Source organism: Heterodontus francisci, chromosome 13 (genome assembly GCF_036365525.1).
Source record: "Heterodontus francisci isolate sHetFra1 chromosome 13, sHetFra1.hap1, whole genome shotgun sequence".
NCBI classification, from domain to species: Eukaryota; Metazoa; Chordata; class Chondrichthyes; order Heterodontiformes; family Heterodontidae; genus Heterodontus; species Heterodontus francisci.
Genome location: NC_090383.1, coordinates 104,869,352 through 104,891,131, shown reverse-complemented (window position 1 = coordinate 104,891,131; position 21,780 = coordinate 104,869,352). Strand labels below are relative to the sequence as shown.

At 43.0% G+C, this 21,780-nt stretch overlaps 1 protein-coding gene across 3 annotated transcripts in view; it reads left to right on the top strand.

Moving 5' to 3' along the window:
• The first annotated feature begins 497 nt into the window (after positions 1 to 497).
• The window catches only part of hyls1 (HYLS1 centriolar and ciliogenesis associated), a 25,134-nt gene continuing 3,851 nt past the window's right edge, over positions 498 to 21,780 (top strand). Inside the window, exons 1-7 of one of the 3 annotated variants that reach the window (XM_068045325.1) lie at positions 498 to 527; positions 971 to 1,072; positions 2,061 to 2,162; positions 3,532 to 3,623; positions 8,573 to 8,826; positions 20,324 to 20,382; positions 20,787 to 21,098. In XM_068045325.1, coding sequence (XP_067901426.1) covers positions 973 to 1,072; positions 2,061 to 2,162; positions 3,532 to 3,623; positions 8,573 to 8,826; positions 20,324 to 20,382; positions 20,787 to 21,098 — 919 coding nt within the window. In that variant the 5' untranslated portion in view covers positions 498 to 527; positions 971 to 972. Of the gene's footprint in view, positions 528 to 547; positions 678 to 970; positions 1,073 to 2,060; positions 2,163 to 3,531; positions 3,624 to 8,572; positions 8,827 to 20,323; positions 20,383 to 20,786; positions 21,099 to 21,780 lie in introns of those variants that run through there. The other 2 variants (XM_068045323.1, XM_068045326.1) reach the window with 2 other exon arrangements.

Sequence of the window (21,780 nt, the reverse complement as noted above, 5' to 3'; positions counted from 1 at the left end):
GAAACCTAGCCTGTTCATGAGAAAAAAGGGAATAGAAAGATATGCTAAAAGACAGAGATAAGATAGAGGGAATAGGAGGAGACTCGAGTGGAGCATAAACACCAGCACAGACTATTTGGGCTGAATGGCCTGTTTATGCACTCTCTATTCTATGTTTAAGCAACATTTAAACTTCTACAAGTAAAGGAGTGCTGCATGTTGAAAATGCCGTCTTATGAATGAGATGTTTAAACTTAGGCCCTCACCTAATTGATAAAATGGAAATAAAAGTTTGTGTAAAACTATTTGAAGAGCAGGGGAGTTAGGGCATTGCTGAATTTAAGTTAGCTGCCAGTGTTTGGCTACACAACACTTCATAAATAATTTTTGGCGTCATCTAATCAGTATATCATCTCTTCCCAACCTTAGTATATGAAAACAAAATTACAGGAGCGGGGGATAAATTGTACATGTTGGACAATGACAGATAACACTACCCGGAGATGGCGCTGTCGGTGGAGGCCGTCTCTTGCTGTGCTGCCAAGTTGGTGCGTCTGTTGGCTTTTTTTTTTAACGGTCGCTGTTTAAACGTTCTGAATGTTCCCGCGAGTTGGTCCGCGCGATAAAACCGTTAAAGAACCCGGGAGGGAGGGACAGGGACACACAGGGGAACAAGGGAAGAGAGGCAACACCGCACGGTCAGTGACTCTGAACGTGTCCTGTGCGATCTCTTGGTTTGTGTAGGGTGGGGGAGGGTCTGTGCATCAGTCAAGGCATTTAAACGGGGGTTTAATTATTTAAAAGTTGGGTGGAACCTGATGCACCCACCTTGTGGAGGACTGGCTCCTGGAAAGGTCTTTGCAACCGAGAACACGAATTCAAATTATAATGTTACTTTATTAGCATATTTTTGAGCATGGTACCATTATTTCGAAAGAACCCCACAACAATGGTGCAACGCTATAAAGGAAACCGATGTTTTTGTCTTTAGCAATGGCAGGACTGGACTTTACAGACCAAGATGTTAGAGAGCAATTGGATTTGTTGGGCTACCACAATGTCCCACAACATCAACTTCGAGAATTCAGAAAAGGTAAGACGCTGCACCACACCCAGCAGTAGTTGTAGGAAATGGCTATGTTTTCCCATGAGGGCTCTATATATACCCTACTTAGAAATTAAGTGGTAGATGGGATTTTAATTTTATCCCTTTCCTGAAGATGGAGATACATGATGGTATATAGTAAATCTTACAGTCGTTGTTAAAGGCCTGCTGGGGTCTGGAAAAAAAAAACCCGACCTGAACCCGACAGAACCACATCGGATCCAAGCCCTCCCCGGCCTGAGTCCTTCCATTTTTTTCCCCACGCCTGACCCGAGCCCAACGCGTGCATTCACTTTACTTTTGGATGGATGGAATGGAAGGAAGCTGCACTACTCCTGCAGCATGAGCGCGATGACGTCATAGAGACGCTCACTGCACATACTCAGAGTCTGTGGACTACTGTGTGTGTCTGACCCGGGCCTGGCCTGACCTGACCTGACCTGACCCCGAAAACCGGACCTGGAGGAGTGACCCAACCCGAACCCGACACGTCGGGTCGGGTAGCAGGCCATTAGTCGTGGTGCCTTAATCAAGTGGGCACTCCCAAGTGTAGATGGACTGTTTTGAATTGTGGCTAATCCTGCTCAAACCAGGGTGAAGAAGGTGGGACAGGTGGAGGAAAGGAAGAAGATATTTGTCTCACTGCCCGATCCTAAGATCAAGCACCATGCTCTGGACCTTGAGTGGATTTATGAAGTTATCACAAACTCTGATTTAATGAAAAGCTGCATGAGTTGAAGCACAAACAATGATTGATTGTTTCCTCCCCCACCCCAAACCCAGGAACAACAACATCTGATGCTGAGACATACCTTTAGTGGCCTGCTTTACTCTGAACTGAAGCCTGCATCATATGGCTAGAAAATCAGGGCTGTAATAGCAAACACTATGTGGTGCAGTCTGATTTGCATTGCTGTAACTCTCCAAACAAGTTCTGTGTTAGCACTAAATGCAGTGAAACGTCCTGTTTTTTCAGATTTGGAGGAGCTGATCAGGCATGAGCGTTCGAAGAGTCAAAGTTCCAGTAAAGCCAGTGATAGTGTGGAGTCACACAGCAGTATAACGTCACCAAACTATGGTATGGCGGGTTATACTTTGTGGGTATTTGTGAAAAGCAGCGTGTCTTGTTTATGGGTGAGTGAGATATAATCAATGAGGATAAGATTGAGAAAAATTTTGTCCCTTAGTGTTGGTTTATTAAACCTGAATTGAAAGTTTGAGTGGGCCCGTCAAAAGTTGGGAAGACTTCTTTGTGTTACCAGAATTGCTGGCTGTAGAAATGCATAGATTTTATGGGAAGATTATTACAAACATTAATTTTGGAAATTTTGAAAGCAATTGTTTATATTTTTGAAGGGCATAGCACTTGGAACTACAGCACGACAACATGAATCCAGTCATTTGCAGAATGGGACAAAGATGACTAACAGAATGATTTCTCATGTCATGTGTGCACTTTCTGCACAATGTAGATGCACATTCCAGCTATTTGGAGCAGCCACCATTTTATTTAATCAGACCTAGGGTGATCACAACTATGAGGATTAATTTTAGCTTTGTTAATAGCCTTCTTAATTTGTTCTGCCACCTTCAGAGACTTACCTGTGTACTCATGCATGTCTCTCTGTCCCTGTACCTGCTTTAAAATTGTATAATTTACTTTATATTGCCTTTTCACATTCTTTCTTCCAAAATGCATCACTTCACACTTCTCCGCATTAAATTTTATCTGCCCTGTGTCTACCCATTTCACCAGTCTGTGTTCTTGAAATCTGTTACTATTCTCCTCACTATTTACATTCGAGTTTCGTGCCATCTGTGAACTGTGATGTTATGCCCTTTATACCCAAGTCCATCAAAGAGCAGTGGTCCCAGGACTCTGGTGACTCTTCTGTATCCTTCCCTCCAGTCTGAAACACATTCATCATTACGCTTTGCTTTATGCCTCTTAACCAATTCTGCATCATATATGCGTGAATACTAGTTTAAATTAACCAATAGAATAGTAATATATATTTATAACAATATCTATGGAATTATTGCTTGATTGGCACCTACAGATGATATTGTCAAATCAGTACAGAAGCCATGCTAAGATATAAGGATAAAGGTTCTTGAAGTAACCTTGAAGCAAAGTGGAAGGCAGACTCAGCTAATTATCTAAATTGTTTACATGAAAAACTTGATGTTTCTTCCTGGATTTTGCTCATGTATTAAATGGCTGGTCACTTGCAGAATTATTTTTGTATTCTACAAACAATGCAAAATTCTGTTTCTATCCCTCTGTGAAAATTTTACTACTTCTGATTGAATTCATTTGCAATGCTTTCGATAGATTAGATTGTATAGGAATTTATTCTATTTAAATGCGATAAATAGTAAAGATTTGTAGAGAGCAGGATACTATTTTTAAAAGATTTTTTTTTAGATCCTTGTTTCCTATTAAGTTTCACAGGTGAAAAATAGGTCCATATATCAGCCCCTTGCAGCAACACAAACTACAACTCAACGTGAGTTCAACTCGGGAAAAGAGAATCAGGTTAGTTGAATTTTGTTTGCTAGTAACACAATACAAAATACAAAGTAGGTGGTTTTATTTAAAAAAAAAATAAAAACAGATAAAACTCTCTACCGAACAGGATGCAGCAAAAGGTTTGCAACAAGATTGAACAACTTCTCCTTTAACTCAACTCACTTCCTCCAAATACAAGGTGTTGCAAACTCGGACGGGTTTCTAGCTATGTCTGCCTTTTTGTAGGATATGTGGATTATTTCTTGTTCCAGTCCTGCTCGGGGGCCCCTCCCTCATCTCCTTTTCAGGTACATTGATGACTGTATCGGTACCGCTTCCTGCTCTCATTCTGAACTGGACAGTTTAATCAACTTTGCTTCCAGTTTCCACCCTTCTCTCACCTTTACATGGTCCAGCTCCGACTCTTCCCTTCCCTTCCTTGACTTCTCAGCCCATCCTCAGAAATGGAGACAATCAACAAATATTCACTGACTCCCACAGCTACCTCAACTGCACTTCCTCACACCCTGCTTCCTGTAGGGACATCATTCCATTCCCCTAGATTCTCCGTTGCAACTGTCTAATGCAACTTTTATATCAACGCTTCTAATATGTTTTCCTTTTTCCTCAACTAAGGATCCCCCCCACTATGGTTGATAGATCCCTTGATTGTATCCATTCCATTTCCCGCACTTCTGCTCTCACCGCTTCCTCTCCCTCTCAGGACCATGTTCCCTTCCAACCCACCAGCCATGCTCTGCCATTTCTGCCACCACCAAACACATCTTCCTCTCCCCGCCCCTTTCAGCATTCCAGAGGGACCGTTCCCTCTCTGACTTACCCTTTCCCGTGGCATCTTTCAAAGCAGGCGCAGTAGATACATGCAACACCTGTCCCTTTTACCTCCTCTCTCCACACCATCCAAGTAAAGCCAGGCTCGGGTATAAAATTAAAACCCGACCCGGGCCTGACCCAACAGCAGCCGACCTGGGCCCGAGTCCTTTTAATTTTTTTAAATGCCCGACCCGACCCGAAAATACCAAAAATATTATTGAAACAGATAAAAATTGTAGATTAAAAGGAAAACAGTATGAAACAAAACAGCGAGCGTGAGATAGAGGTACAAATATGTAAACAGATTATGGAAAGCTGTGGGAGCAACAGGGTGGTGGTGATAGGAGATTTTAATTTTCCCAACATTGACTGGGATTCACTTAGTGTTAGAGGTCCAGATGGAGCAGAATTTGTAAGGAGCATCCAGGAGGGTTTTCTAGAGCAGTATGTAAATAGTCCAACTCTGGAAGGGGCCATACTGGACCTGGTGTTGGGAAATGAGCCGGGCCAGGTGGTTGACGTTTCAGTAGGGGACTACTTTGGGAACAGTAATCACAATTCCGTAAGTTTTAGAATACTCATGGACAAAGACGAGAGTGGTCCTAAAGGAAGAGTGCTAAATTGGGGGAAGGCCAACTATACCAAAATTCGGCAGGAGCTGGGGAATGTAGATTGGGAGCAGCTGTTTGAAGGTAAATCCACATTTGATATGTGGGAGGCTTTTAAAGAGAGGTTGATTAGCGTGCAGGAGAAACATGTTCCTGTGAAAATGAGGGGTCGAAATGGCAAGATTAGGGAACCATGGATGACAGGTGAAATTGTGAGACTAGCTAAGAGGAAAAAGGAAGTATACATAAGGTCTAGGCGGCTGCAGAAAGACGAAGCTTTGAAAGAATATCGGGATTGTAGGCACAATCTGAAACGAGGAATTAAGAGGGCTAAAAGGGGTCATGAAATATCTTTAGCAAACAGGGTTAAGGAAAATCCCAAAGCCTTTTATTCATATATAAGGAGCAAGAGAGTAACTAGAGAAAGGATTGGCCCACTCGAGGACAAAGGAGGAAAGTTATACGTGGAGTCAGAGAAAATGGGTGAGATTCTAAACGAGTACTTTGCATCGGTATTCACCGAGGAGAGGGACATGACGGATGTTGAGGTTAGGGACAGATGTTTGATTACTCTAGGTCAAGTCGGCATAAGGAGGGAGAAAGTGTTGGGTATTCTAAAAGGCATTAAGGTGGACAAGTCCCCAGGTCCGGATGGAATCTATCCCAGGTTACTGTGGGAAGCGAGGGAGGAAATAGTTGGGGCCTTAACAGATATCTTTGCAGCATCCTTAAACACGGGTGAGGTCCCGGAGGACTGGAGAATTGCTAATGTTGTCCCCTTGTTTAAGAAGGGTAGCAGGGATAATCCAGGTAATTATAGACCGGTGAGCCTGACGTCAGTGGTAGGGAAGCTGCTGGAGAAGATACTGAGGGATAGGATCTATTCCCATCTGGAAGAAAATGGGCTTATCAGTGATAGGCAACATGGTTTTGTGCAGGGAAGGTCATGTCTTACCAACTTAATAGAATTCTTTGTGGAAGTGACAAAGTTGATTGATGAGGGAAGGGCTGTAGATGTCATATACATGGACTTCAGTAAGGCGTTTGATAAGGTTCCCCATGGTAGGCTGATGGAGAAAGTGAAGGCGCATGGGGTCCAAGGTGTACTAGCTAGATGGATAAAGAACTGGCTGGACAACAGGAGACAGAGAGTAGCAGTGGAAGGGAGTTTCTCAAAATGGAGACGTGTGACCAGTGGTGTTCCACAGGGATCCGTGCTGGGACCACTGTTCTTTGTGATATACATAAATGATTTGGAGGAAAGTATAGGTGGTCTGATTAGCAAGTTTGCAGACAACACTAAGATTGGTGGAGTAGCAGATAGTGAAGGGGACTGTCAGAGAATACAGCAGAATATAAATAGATTGGAGAGTTGGGCAGTGAAATGGCAGATGGAGTTCAATCAGGGCAAATGCGAGGTGATGCATTTTGGAAGATCCAATTCAAGAGTGAACTATACAGTAAATGGAAAAGTCCTGGGGAAAATTGATGTACAGAGAGATTTGGGTGTTCAGGTCCATTGTTCCCTGAAGGTGGCAACGCAGGTCAATAGAGTGGTCAAGAAGGCATACGGCATGCTTTCCTTCATCGGACGGGGTATTGAGTACAAGAGTTGGCAGGTCATGTTACAGTTGTATAGGACTTTGGTTCGGCCACATTTGGAATACTGCGTGCAGTTCTGGTCGCCACATTACCAAAAGGATGTGGATGCTTTGGAGAGGGTGCAGAGGAGGTTCACCAGGATGTTGCCTGGTATGGAGGGCGCTAGCTATGAAGAGAGGTTGAGTAGATTAGGATTATTTTCATTAGAAAGACGGAGGTTGAGGGGGGACCTGATTGAGGTGTACAAAATCATGAGAGGTATAGGGTGGATAGCAAGAAGCTTTTTCCCAGAGTGGGGGATTCAATTACAAGGGGACACGAGTTCAAAGAGAAAGGGGAAAAGTTTAGGGGGGATATGCGTGGAAATTTCTTTACGCAGAGGGTGGTGGGTGCATGGAACGCTTTGCCAGCGGAGGTGGTAGACGCGGGCACGATAGCGTCTTTTAAGATGTATCTAGACAGATACATGAATGGGCAGGAAGTAAAGAGATACAAACCCTTAGAAAATAGGCGACAGGTTTAGATAGAGGATTTGGATCGGCGTAGGCTTGGAGGGCCGAAGGGCCTGTTCCTGTGCTGTAATTTTCTTTGTTCTTTGTTCTTTTAAAACAGTACAGTCCAGCCCAACCCGACCCCGAATGCCGGGCGCAGAGTACAGACCCGACCCAACCAGAACCCGACACGCATTTGGGTTTGGTTGGGTACGCGCTGGGTAGCCAGGCTTTACGTCCAAGGCCTCTCACACTTCCAAGTTAAACAGTGATTTGCGTGTACTTTTAATTTAGTGTACTGTATTCACTGCTTGCAATGTGGTCGACTGTACATTGGGAGACCAAACACAGATTGGGTGACCACATTGTGAAACACCTCCATTCAGACCGCAAGGATGACCCCGAGCGATCTGTCGCCTGTCATTTTAATTCTCACATTCTCTGTCCTCGGCCTACTGCACTGTTTCAGTGAAGCTCAATGCAAGCTTGAGGAACAGCACCTCATCTTTCCATTAGGCACTTGACAGCCTTCTGCACTCAACATTGCATTTTAAGAATTTCAGACCGTAATCTCTGCCCAATTTTGTTTCCTTTTTCTTTGCATGTTTCAGTCTTACCCTTGTTTTTTTTCTTGTTTTTGCAGCTGTTCATTATTCACACCTGCTCTCGGCACATCTTCTTTTGTTCCTTTTTGTTTTCTTGTCCCATCACCACTCCCTTTGGCCCTGCACGACTAACTCTTCTGTCATTTAATCTCTCCTGCCTTCCACCCTATCACAGACCTACCCTTCCCTCTTTTTCCCGCCCTTCCCCCACTTCACCTGCTTAAAACCTATTACTTTTCTCACCTTTTCCCAGTTCTGATGAAAGGTCATCAACCTGAGATGTTAATCCTGTTTCCCTCTCCATAGATGCTGCTGGACCTGCTGAGTATTTCCAGCATTTTCTGTCTTTATTTCGGATTTCCAGCATCCACAGTAGTTTGCTCAGGAAGTACTTATCTATTCAAAGATTGATAAATGTTTGGAATAATCTGCCAGGCAGAGTAGGACAGGCAAGAACATTGGGGCAATGGGAAATTTAGGGTCTGGAACTCGGAACTTGAATGAACACAATAGTCTGTTATCTCTGACTTCTGTTCTTAGCTTTGGAGTACCTAATGATTTAAGACAGCAAGTAACTGACCCTAAAGAAAAGTAACAAATCTTCAACTTTTTTTTTTCCTCAGCTATTATAGATATATGGGAAAAGTTAGATATTCAAAGCATAGGTATGAACCTGGCAACATAAACTGTATATCTGAATTAGCTTGTTGAAGTTATCTCCTGAGGCCTGGACTAATAATTCAGAGAATGAGAGTTCAGTAACTTGCTAATAGAATTGTTGTGTAAAAATGACCCTAACTACTTCTAATCGGTGCATTCTTCTCTCCCACTTATAGCCTTCATATAGGAGGCCGATTGAGACTTTTTATAGTCATCCTACAGAATTTCATCAGTGTGATGCATATAGCAGATACTCAGTAGCCCCAAATTCATTTAGATGTACATCAGCACCAACTAGGCTAATTCTTCAGAACACCCCAGATCAGGAGAGTAATCGCAGTCAAGTGCAGTCTGAGAATAGCAGCACAGGCAGCCCTGAAACATCGTCTGAAAGCACCAGAAAACCCATTATCCGGAGAAAAGTATTACGGTATGTAAAATGAAAACCAGCTTTTTTTTGTGAACTGAAAATAAGCTTTTTGCTGAGATGAGAAGATTTGTGAAAACTGAATGTACTACAGATTTTTAACAGATTTAGAAATGTAGCACTAAATTCACAATTTGCTGAATTTAAAATGTTTAATTTGAATTTTTGATCCGTTTGAGAACAAAATGATTTTGCATGGTCAGGAGTAGACTGTAATTCATATAGCAGCTGTTTCAGCTATGTTCAAGTGTTGAAATAATTTGTTGAATCCTCAGTTTCCATGGTAACTTTCAATATATGTTGAGTAGACTAAATTCACCTGTAGAGTTTGAGTGCTGAACAATGTGTAGTACAACAATGGAATATATGGAACCACAGTACATTTCTCTTCACAATCTTTATCAGAACCTTTTTACATTTTATTTTCATAGCTGAACTGTTCTTGGAATAAGCAATTAAATAATTGTGATACAAATGTGGAAATTGTCAGGATTTTGTTTGTATAAGCAGCAGATGAAATGGCCAAATAAGTTTCTTAACATAGTTACATATTTATTATTTTGACTGCAGTATTAATTTTATTTAATGATGAGGGATTTTCTTCTCTTTGACCTTACCCACAAATTATTACTGAGCCATGCACCTTCAATTGTTTGTGGGCCAGGTAGATGGCCTGTTCTGCATGGCTTGCAGTGTTCATGAGTAGTGGGGGACTGCCTGTTTCTCTTTCCACCAGCATGACTCTGGAGCTGGTAGCAGAAACCTTGTGAAATTCTGTCAGTCACAACTGCAGCTGATTAGAACTTCCAATGTACTGGCCCATTCCAACTGTAGCAACAATTTTTGTTACAGCCTATTCAGTTAGGTGATAACTAGTGGTGTCCCACAAGGATATATGTTGGGGTCTCAACTATTCACAGTATTTATTAATGACTTAGATGATGCGATAGAAAGCCACATATCCAAATTTGCTGATGACACAAAGTTAGGTGGCATTGTCAGCAGTGTAGACCGAAGCGCAAAATTGCAAAGAGATGTTAATAGATTAAGTGAAAAAAGGCCAGTGGAATGTTGGCCTTTTATACCTAGAGGACTAGAATACAAGGGGGTAAAACTTTGTGCTTCAGCTGTACAAGGCCCTGGTTAGACCACACCTGGAATACTGTGAGCAGTTCTGGGCACCACACCTTAGGAAGGATATATTGGCATTGAAGGTTTACCAGAATGATATCTGGACTCTAAGGGTTAAACTACAAGGAGAGATAACACCAACTTGAGTTGTATTCCCTGGAATTGAGAAGATTGAGGTGATTTGATCAAAATTTCAAGATATTAAGGAGAACAGATAGGATAGACAAAGCTATTTCCATTGGTTTGGAGAGTCTGGAACTAAGGGGCATAGTCTAAAAATGAGGGGAGTGAAATTAGGAAACCCTTCTACATGCAAAGGGTGGAAGAAGTTTGGAACTCTTCGCAAATGGCAATTGTTGCTAGATCAAATGTAAATTTTAAATCAGAGATTGGTAGATTTTTGTTATCCAAGGGTATTAAGGGATATGGGGCAAAGGCAGATAAGAGCTAGATGGCAGATCAGCTATGATCCCTTTAGATGGTGGAAGAGGCTTGAGGCTAAATGGGCTACTGCCGTTTATATCTTCATAGGTAGCATTTTAGGTATGTTTCTTGTCTTCTCGCCATATCCACAATTTTATTCCTGCTTCTCTTGAAGATATAAATTTGAGCTGTCATACAATTCCACAGTCATTGGTATGGCAGTCTGTTGGCCATTCTTTATCTGTGACTCCAGATAGTGTCAGCAAGGTATTCTTGCATGGCATTGGGGTGTATGTTATGGTTAATCTCAACCCTGTTCACCCCACACATGCTTTTCAGCAACAGTCACTTGATGAAAATGAGGAACCAAGAGTTTTCTTTGCTGCTCCTTAGCAGGAGAGGTCATTTAGAGAGCGTTTGGCTAAAATTAGCTAATTAGTCCAAAACGGGGATTAACCGTGGGATCCTACACTGGTCAAATCCAAACATTCTCCACATCACACTTTACAATGTAGCTTCACCCTCCAAATTCCAGCGTTAATGGGATCTGAAAGTAATTACGTTTAGAAAGTATTAATTATGTACTATGTAAATAGAATACTAATCAGGGAGTAACTGCATTTCCTACATGTTCTGCAGTTTGTGGCTGTGGCTCTGAGTTTTGTATATTGTTAATGTACCCATTCAGGTAAACTTCAACAGCAAACTCTAATAATGACTACTTCAAATAATTTTTTGATATTTTTAAATAGAAACAGAAATTCTGAATACAGAAGTGTTTTAAAGGATTTATATGACTTCTGTTATGCTTCTCCCCCCCACCCCCCCTCCCCCCCCACCTGCCCCCAAAAACCATTTATAGGATCCACAATGGATTTGTGAATGATGCATTAATACAATTTACAACAAGGAATTTAATTCTCTTGTCCCAGTCCCTGTTGCAATTTGTTAATGTAAAGGAAATTTTTTAATCTGAAAATTAAGAGAAATATAATAAACTAAATAGAATCATAGACAGTTTACGGCACAGAAAGTGGCCACTTGGCCCATTGTGTCTGTGCCAGCCAAAAAATGTTCCTCTCGTTCTAATCCCACCTTCCAGCATTTGGTCCTTAGCCCTGCAGATTATGGCACTTGAGGTGCATATCCCGACTTCTTTTGAATGAGCTGAGGGTTTCTGCCTCAACTACCCTTTCAGGCAGTGAGTTCCAGATCCCCACCTTCCTCTAGGTAAAAAATTTTTTTCTCATCTCCACTCTAATCCTCCTACAAATCACTTTAAATCTATGCCCTCTAGTCACTGACTTCTCTGCTAAGGTAAATAGGCCTTTCACATCAACTCTACCTAGGCCCCTCACAATTTGTACATCTCAATCAAATCTCCCCTCAGCCTTCTCTGTTCCAAGGAGAGCAACCCCAGCCTATCCAATCTTTCCTCATAGCTGCGTTTTTCCAGTCCTGGCAACATCCTCGTAAATCTCCTCTGTACCTTCTCTAGTTGCAATTACATTCGTTCTGTAATGAGGTGATCAGAACTTCACACAGCACTCAAGTTGTGGCCTAACCAATGATTTATACTGTTACGACCAGGTGAGAAAGGTGTGTAGGGGTCTTCACCTGGTCTTATAGTAACAGGGTTTAATTTTAAACACTGTGTTTTGAGCTTCCCTTTTTGTGAATCCTTGTTCAGTTTTCAATTATAAGACAAAGAAATGAGCACAAACAGGCTTTCTTTGGTTTAATGCAGAAAGATGAAACTTAAACTCTAATATGGTTCATGCCTACAGATATACTGATATTTAGCATGCAAACGCGATATAAACATGCAAAAATAGGGACAGAAAAGAGCAGAAGAAAAGATAAGTAGAACAGTTTGAAGCAATATCTTGCTACTGTTTCTCGTGCTTGCTGTAGTCCTTGATTGAAGATGTGGTCTTGCGTTTTGTTGGGGCCCAGTGTTAGAGTTAAACTTTGTTCACGTAGGAAGCCTTTTCTCTCTCTGAGTTTACGTGTCTTCAATGGTTTCAGTTCCTTGAGAGATGAGCAGGAGACAGTTTCCTGCCACCACCCTGTCTCTCTGACCTCCTGCAGTCTTTCTTTCACTACTGGGGGGTGGGGGGCTACCACCTTCACCCCTGCCAGATCATTACCTAGGAGCAGGTCATCCCGGTCCACAGGCAAACTTGGGAAAAATTCTACAGTCATTGGTCCCAAAACTAGGTCGCACACCAGGTGCACCCGACATACGCTGCCCTCCAATACCATTCACCACCATTTTGGTGTTCACTGCAGTCTCTGGGGGAAAGTTCAGATCTTTTCCCAGTAAAAAGGATCTGGTGGCCTCTGTGTCCCTTAGAATCACTGTGGGCTTGCTTGCCCCACTCGAGGGATATGGGGTTACTTTCCCTTCTGATACAAAATCCAATAGGAATCCTATTAACTTTTCCTGCATTGGTCGTAGTAAGTTTCCTGGGTTGCACCCTTACTGCAGTCAAAGTCACAGCCATTCCGTGTTTTCCATCAGGCCCTCGTCTTCACTGAGTGGGTGTGCCCTGATTTAAAGGCCTGCTACCCGACCCGAACCCGACGGGACCTACGACGTGTTGGGTTTGGGTCGGGTTGGGCCCATCTTCCGGATCGGGCTTGGTCGGGTCGGGCCGAGTCCAGGTTGGGCCGGGTCAGGCTGGTAAGTATTACAATTAAAAAGCTTACCTGAGCTGGGAGTCCGGGACGAAACTGAGTGCGCAGTGAGCGAGTGATGCCAGTATGACATCATCACGCATGCACTACAACTTCCTGGAGGTTCGGAGTCGGAAGGTAAGTAAAACGATGGATGGCACTGGTCGGGCCGAGTCGAGGTCGGGCTCGGGACAAAATTGGAAGGATTCGGGCCGGGTTGGGCTCGGGTCTACTGTGGTTTGGTCGGGTTCTTTTTCCCGACCTGAGCAGGCCTTTACCCTTTGTTTTCAGCAGTTAGCTTTTAAATGCCCTGCCTTATTACAATGGAAGCACACAGGTCTCCAGTTCTCACTCTTGCTCACAGCACCTTCCTTTTTGGCTGGAGGAGGGCCCCCTGTGTCTCGTGCTTTCCTTTCTCTTTCAGGACTGCCTGGGTGGAGATCACCTTCCCAAACTTTTGTCCTTTTTGGATTTGTGGGGGTGATTAGGAAAGGTTCTCCCCTGGGAAACCGACTTATAAATTAAAGCAAACTCATCGGCCAGAACAGCCATTTGCTGGGCTCCCTGAACCCACTGCTCCTTTACATGGGTTTTTATTGAGAATGGGAGAGAGTGTTTAAATTCCTCTAACAGGATTACATCTCTGAGTCTTGTAGCTGAGCGGTATTTTTAAAGCCCTCAGCCACTAGTCAAAAGCTAGCTGCTTGCTTCTTTCAAACTCCAGATAAGTTTGATTGGCTTGCTTTTTGAGGGTTCTGAACTTTTGGTGATTGGTTTCGGGTACTAATTCATATGCCCTAAGGATAGTATTTTTGGTCAGTTCATAATTTGATGAACTCTCATCTGGCAACAAGGGATAAACCTCATGGACTTTTGTGGTTAGTTTGCTTTGCAATAACAGAGACCAGGTCTTAACTGGCCATTTTAGCTGCCTTGCCAGTTTCTTAAAAGGCATGAAAAATGCTTTCACATCTTCCTCATTGAATTTTGGAATTAATTGAGTAAGTTTTAGCAATCTTGTACCCAGCCCTGAATTATGCTCCTCAATATTGGCCATGCTTCACTAGGGTTACTCTGTTGCCCCCTAGTTAACTTGAGCTGCTTCAGCGCTCTCATTTCGGATTCTTTCCGGAATATTCTCATTCTCTGTCTGTCTGTCCCCCTCTTTCCCCCCAGTGATCCCACACTGCTCAGCCATTGTCCCCAACCCCTCCATAGACAGTGCTGTTCACTTATCCCGAGCTGCTTCGCCCTGGCTTGGGGAACTACTAGCTTCAGTTGCAGACATGTTAGTATTCAATCACACACAACCACAAGACAACCTGTATTGATTGTTTGTTTCCTCTTTTTGATTGGGAACAATTTGGCTTCCCACTTCCAATTTCTCTCGTTCGTCTGTGGGTAAAATTCCGGACGCTAGCCCCCATATTTCTGTCACGTCCAGGTGAGAAAGATGTCTAGGGGTCTATTGCTGTCTTCACCTGGTCTTATTGTAACAGGGTTTATTTTTGAATCCTTGTTCACAGCGTTCCAATTATAAGGCAAAGAAATGACCATAAAGAGGCTTTCTTCGGTTTAAAGGAGAAAAGTGAAACGTATTAAAACTTAAACTCTAATACATTGACACCTACAGATGTACGATGCACTAGCTAGCATGCACATGCGATATACACATGCAAATAGGGACAGAAAAGAGAGGAAAATACAGTAGAGAGGGGTTTGAGGCAATATCAGAAGCGTTTCTTATTTACTGTGCTTCGGGCTCACTTGATTGTGGGTAGTCTTGCTCTTTGTTGGGCCCCAGTGTTCACGTAGGAGACTTTTCTCTCTTTGAGGTTCACATGTTTTCACAAGATTCAACTCTGTGGGAAAGATGGAGGCAGGCAGGACTGGAGATGTTCTCAAACCAGGAGCCAGGAGTTTTCTGACTTATTTTCATTGTTGGAAGTTCAAATTCTGTTTTTCCAATTTAAAACTCCCCTAGTTGGCCAGCAGGTGGTCACGTAACCGACTGGTTTGACTAGGTTTCTTCTATGTATTGGGCAGGGATTGGTCCCTTTGTTCTAACGCTGCTAGTTACTATGCAAATGTCTTTCCATGGCTTGCAATTTTAAGTTTTACTGTTAAAGTGGCAAAATAATGTATGGCTCAGTCTGGGTAGGTGGTGGGGGTGGGGGGGATGGCGGTGGTGGTGGTGCTTGCCTGACAATACAGTTCCGGCATAACCTCCCTGCTCTTATATTCTGTACCTTGTCTAATAAAGGAAAGGATTCCATATGCCTTATTTAACCTTATTGATCTGCCCTGCTACCTTCAGGAATCTGTGGACATTTACTTCAAGGTCCCTCACTTCCTTTACACCTTTCAGTATTTTCCCACTAATCTTGTATTCCTTTGCCTTGTTGACCTCCCCAAATGCATCACCTCACACTTCTCAGAGTTGAATTCCGTTTGCCACTTTTCTGCCCATCTGACCAGACCATCAATATCCTCCTTGCTGTCCGCCACATGGCCAATCTTTGTGTCGTCTGCAAACTTCTTCATCATGCTCCCCACATTTACGTCCAAATCGTTAATATATACCACAAAAAGCAGGGGACCCACTACTGAGCCCTGCAGAAAGCCAACGGAAACAGCCCTCCAGTCGCAAAAATACCTGTCAACTATTACCCTTTGTTTCCTGTGTTACAACCAGGTGAGGAAGGGTTCTAGGGCTCCCCTCTCGGCCTTTTCCTGGTTTGGCCGTAACAGTGTTTAACTTTTAAAAGTGTTTTTAGCTTCCCCTCAGTGAGTCCTTGCTCACTGCTCTCTAATTGTAATTGTAAAGAAATCAACCAGACAGGTTTTCTCAGATTTAAACAAGAAAGGTGTAAGTTTATTAACCTTAGAACTCTAACTCAGTTAAAACCACTAAGAATACGCTATGCGATGCGACCACACTAGCATGCATATGCGATGAAAACACACAAATAGATACAGAGGAGGAGAAAGAATTAAAAAGGTGGGGGGGAGGTTTGAAGTAGTAGATGGAAAATCAGTTACTGGTTTTTTTTTGGATGTAAAGTCTTTGATTGAAGTTAAGTCTTGCAGTTCTTGTTGGGGCCAATACACACTTTCAAACTTGTTTCGCTGATCATCTGTCTTGAGGCTTAAGTTACTATGTGACAGTTTATCCTGTCTCTCAGAATAGATTCCAATAATTTGCCCACTACTGAGTTTAGACTGGCCTATAATTGCTCGGTCTATCCCTGGTTCCCTTTTTAAACCGAGGTGCAACATTAGCAGTCCTCCAACCCTTCGGCATCACATCTGTATCCAGTGAGGACTGGAAAATGATGGTCAGACCTTCTGCTATTTCCCCTCTCGCTTCTTTTAACAGCCTGGGGTACATTTCACCAGCCCTAGTGATTTATCAACTTCCAAGGATGCTAATCCCATTAATATGTCCTCCCTTTCTATGTTGATTACATCCAATACTTCACACCACTCTTCCTTAACTACAATATATGCATTTTACCATTCTTTTGTGAAGACAGATGCAAAGTATTTATTAAGAACAATATCAGCATCTTCCGCTGCTACACATAGGCTACCTTTTTGGTCTTCTATGGGCCCGACTCTCAGTTATCCTCTTACTCTTAACGTATTAATAAAACATCTTTGGGTTCGCCTTGATTTTTGCTTGCCAGTATTCTTTCCTTTACTCTTTTAGCTTTCCTAATTTTCTTTTTGATTTCACCCCTCCACTTTCTATACTCCTCTCAGCTTTCTGTAGTGTTGAGTTCTCTGTGTCGGGCATAAGTTTCCTTTTCTGACTTATCTTACCCTGTAAGCTCCTTGACATCCACGGGGCTGCAGATTTGGCCATCCCATCCTTTTTCTTCGTGGGAACATGTTTAGTATGAACCCCTTGAATCTCCCCTTTGAATGCCTCCCACTGCTCTGACACTGATTTACCTTCAAGTAGCTATTTCCAGTCTACTTTCGCTAAATCGCTCCTCAGCTTAGTAAAACTGGCCTTGCCCCAGTTGAGGATTTTAACTTCTGTTCTATCCTTGTCCTTTTCCATAATTATGTTAAAACTAACTGAATTATGATAACTACCACCAAAATGCTGTCCCACTGCCACTCCTTCCACCTGCCCATCTTCATTTCCTAAAATTTTGTCTAAAACTGCATCCTCTCTTGTTGGACTTGCTACATGCTGGTCAAAAAAGTTTCCTGAATGCACCTCAAGAATTCTGCTCTCTCAATTCCTTTCACACTAAACCTATCCTAGTTAATATTGGGCTAGTTGAAATCCCCTACTATTACTGCCCTACTGTTCTTGCACTTCTCAGAGATTTGCCTACATATCTGCTCTTCTATCTCCCTCTGACTGGGGGTTCTGTGATCGTGCTTTTTTGTTGCTTAGCTCAAACCATATGGCCTCATTTGATGAACCTTCCAACATATCATCCCTCTCACAGCTTCTTTGACCAAAATTGCCACTCCCCCCTCCTTTCTTATCCCCCTCCCTATCACGTCTGAAAACCCTGTAACCAGGAACGTTGAGCTGCCATTCCTGTCCTTCCTTAAGCCATGTTTCTGTAATAGCTATGATATCAGGCTGCCACATGTCTATCTGTGCCCTTAGCTCATCTGCTTTATTTGCTATATTCCTTGCATTTTTAAAATTCATTCATGGGATGTGGATGTCGCTGGCCAGGCCAGCATTTATTGCCCATCCCTAATTGCACTTGAGAAGGTGGTGGTGAGCTGCCTTCTTGAACCGCTGCAGCAACGTGGGGTAGGTACACCACAGTGCTGTTAGGAAGGGAGTTCCAGGATTTTGACCCAGTGACAGTGAAGGAACAGCAATATGGTTCCAAGTCAGGATGCTGTGTGACTTGGAGGGGAACTTGCAGGTGGTGGTGTTCCCATGCATTCGCTGCCCATGTCCTTCTAGTTGGTAGAGGTCGCGGGTTTGCAAGGTGCTGTCTAAGGAACCTTGGTGCGTTGCTGCAATGCATCTTATAGATGGTACACACTACTGCCACTGTGCGTTGGTGGTGAAGGGAGGGAATGTTTCTGGATGGAGTGCCAATCAAGTGGGCTGCTTTGTCCTGGATGGTGTTGAGCCTCTTGAGTGTTGTTGGAGCTGCACCCATCCAGGCAAGTGGAGAGTATTCCATCATACTCCTGACTTGTGCCTTGTAGATGGTGGACAGGCTTTGGGGAGTCAGGAGGTGAGTTACTCGCCACAGGATTCCCATTTTCACTTTGATTTTGTCCCAACTGAGTCTACACTCAGGACCCCATCCCCCTGCCAAACTAGTTTAAACCCTCCCCAACAGTACTAGCTAAACGTTCCGCAAGGAACTCAGTCCTGGTTCTGTTCAGGTGCAACCCGTCTGGCCTGTACAGGCTGCATCTCCCCCAGAGCCATTCCCAATGTCCCAAGAATCTAAAGCCCTCCCCCCTGCACCATCTTTCCAGCCATGCATTCATTTGTCTTATCCGTCTATTCCTGTACTCACTTGCGCGTGGCACTGGCAGTAATCCAGAGATTACTACTTTTGAAGTCCTGCTTGCTAATTTCTTACCTAGTTCCATAAATTCTGACCGCAGACCACTTTCTACCTATGTCATTGGTTCCGATGTGGACCACAACTGTTGGCTGTTCACCCACCCCCCCCCCCCCCACCACCTTCAGGATGCTCTGCAGCTGCTCAGTCACATCCTTGACCCGGGCACCAGGAAGGCAACATACCATCCTGGATTCATGTCTGTGGCCACAGAAATGCCTGTCTGTTCCCCTGACTATTGAATCACCTATCATTATGGCTCTTCCAGTCTTCCCTGTACTCCCTGTGCAGCTGAGCCACACGTGGTGCCATGGACTTGGCTCTGGCTGCACTCCCCAGTTGAACCATCACTCGCATCAGAATTCAGTACTGAATACCGATTGGAGAGTGAGATGCAATCAGGGATCTCCTACACTACCTGCATGTTTCTTTTTGACTGCCTGGTGGTTGCCCATTCTCCCTCTCCCTGCATAATAAGCTGTGGGGTGACCACATCTATGAGCGTGCTATCCACATAGCTTTCATCCTCATGAATGCACCACAGTGTCACCAGCTGCTGCTCAAGTTCCAAAACCCGGAGCTCAGCTGCTTCAATTGACTACGCTTCCTGCGCAAATGCTTATCCAGGATATGGGAAGCATCCTGGAGTCCCACATAGCACAAGAGGTGCACTCTTGAGGTTGAACCAACCTTCCATACCTGTTATTAGTTAACCCTTTGCTACTGTTTAAAAAAAAAAAGAAATGTTACCAATACTAAAACACCTTAGAACTATGAATAAAACCTTACTGGTACTGATAAATCCTCCTACTAATCAATACAGTTCACTTGTTAAAATAAACCTTACTCAAAAAAAGATAATACTCACCATCTACTCACTTGTTCCTTATTAATGCTTGTTTTTTTCCCTCGTTTCTAGTCTGCTAGTTCTTGAGACGCAGTCCCTAAGCTGCAATACTCACCAGGCAATCACCTACCTGCTCTCCTGTGATGTCTCACCTTTTTGTTCTCTTGCCGAATGTGGGCTCCGACTGGTTGCAGGCGACAGCAAGCCCTCCTAAATCAAGCTACTCCAACTGAGTGTAGTCATATTTACTTTTTCTTAATTAATTAAACTTCCCCTCCTTACTGAACTCCATCACTTACCAAACTCCCTTCTTCACACTCTCTGCCCTCCAACAGCACTCAGTGCAGACCAGCAGCACTGAGAGTCCCCTGAATTTATACTCTGAAAACAATGCTGCGTCAGCTCTGCTAGAGCTCAGAAACCAGTTTAAGATAGCTACCTAATTAACTAGCTACAGTTACTCTGAGCTTGTGTACCATTGCTTAAAACTGTATGAAACCTAACTTACCGCTTAACTTAAAGAAGAATTTCAATTAATTGCTAAATGTAAACAAAGTAAAAACTAGACTTGAGAGATTAATCCTTGAAATCACTTACCAAACTCCCTTCACACTCTGTGCTCTCCAACAGCACTCAGTGCAGACCAACTGAAATAGCAACCAAATGTTTTAATTTGGAGTGAACTTTGCATTCATAAAGGATGCAGTGTTGCTTTAATCATTGGAAGCTGATCAATTTCTCACTTTTTGTACCCAGTATCCGGTAGTGCTAGTTTGTGTGTTGCATAGGTTAGTCACAAAGACCAGTATGCTTTTATAAAGCATTTGGGAAAGTTCATTTATCTGTTTTGCAGGAAGAAGAATGGACAATTGCATGTTTATGATGAATCGACAATCAGTGAGACCGACTCTGGTAAATATAATGGACTGTTTATTTGTCACTCCTTGGTATGTACTTCTTATGTATAAGCCCTTTCTAGTTAAAGTACAGCTTGTTCCATTAGGCAGATAGGCCGAAATTAGATTTTGTTGTCTGTTCAGGTATTGGCTCTGCAGTAATTAAATGCTGCGTCAAGCCATTGCGCCCTAAGCCTCTTACCTTAATAATTATTTGATGAAACGAATAATAAAGCCTCCCCATCTGCTGAAATATTGATGGCGTTGCTGGTGCATTGTTAGCTGTCAAAGAGGACTGTAGCAAACCAGACTGTGTAGTCGTTACTTGAGTAATCATGTATAAATCAATGCTTGATCACTTACGGATCAGTGGCAGTGATGATGCAGAAGATAAATCATCTTCCTTGTTTTGGTTTCAAGAGGACTCTGAACAATCCACAGCAAATGTTAAAATATCTCCGGCCTTGGGAGATGTTGAAGGCCGGAGTTTCTCAGACCACCTGACTGGGACTGATATTTTGAATCTAAGGAAGGACAATTCACAGGGTCAGATCAACAGTGATTCACCCAATTCTTTCAACCAGAGGTCTCTGCTTGCACTGGATAATATAAGAAGTGATGTGTCGTTTAATAATACAGATACAGTCAGCCAGCATAGCAGTCCCAGTAGAAGTAAATCTTCGACTTGTATTTCCGCAACACATCTCAACAAACGACAAAAGGAAGTTTTTGGTAAGAGCTAGTGCTTACAAGAGGGCTTGAAGGTTTGTCTGGTTCATGCCTGTGTATGTTCATAGGTCATTGATCATCTTTAGGATATTGTATGCTTGCTTTGTGATTTTGTTTTAATAGAACATTTTAAATGAGAGGGGAAGGCTCTGCTTTACAATCACATGGTCACAGGTTTGAACCCCGACTGCATTCTTGCTGCTGCCCTGTCTGAAATTATGTAACTTGGAGATTGAACCTGTAACCTTCCTGTCATGTGTGGCTAGATTATATTTTTTTTGTGTTAATTTTGTGCTCAAGACTAGGGAATGGACCACTTCCATTTTGGCTACCTAATATTAGCACCAGGCACTTCCAGGTCACAGATGAAATGTTTAGATGCAGAGTAAAGCACCTCTACCTCATCTCCAGCCTCCAGAAAAATTCCCTAGTGCAGAAATGTGCAACTCTTTTTTTGGAGTGGGGATACAAGATCCATTGTGATTGCACAAAAATGCAGTTCTCCCCCCATATAAGAAATCCAAGCCCTCAATACAAAATATATCCAAATTCCATAGGAATCTCTATATGAGAAAAAAATCAGGATCCACATAGTTCAATTTCTACCATTCTGGTAGTCACATAACTCAATTTTAATCATATTGTTGACTAATTTAGATATAGACTGGGTAAATCTAATGAGCAC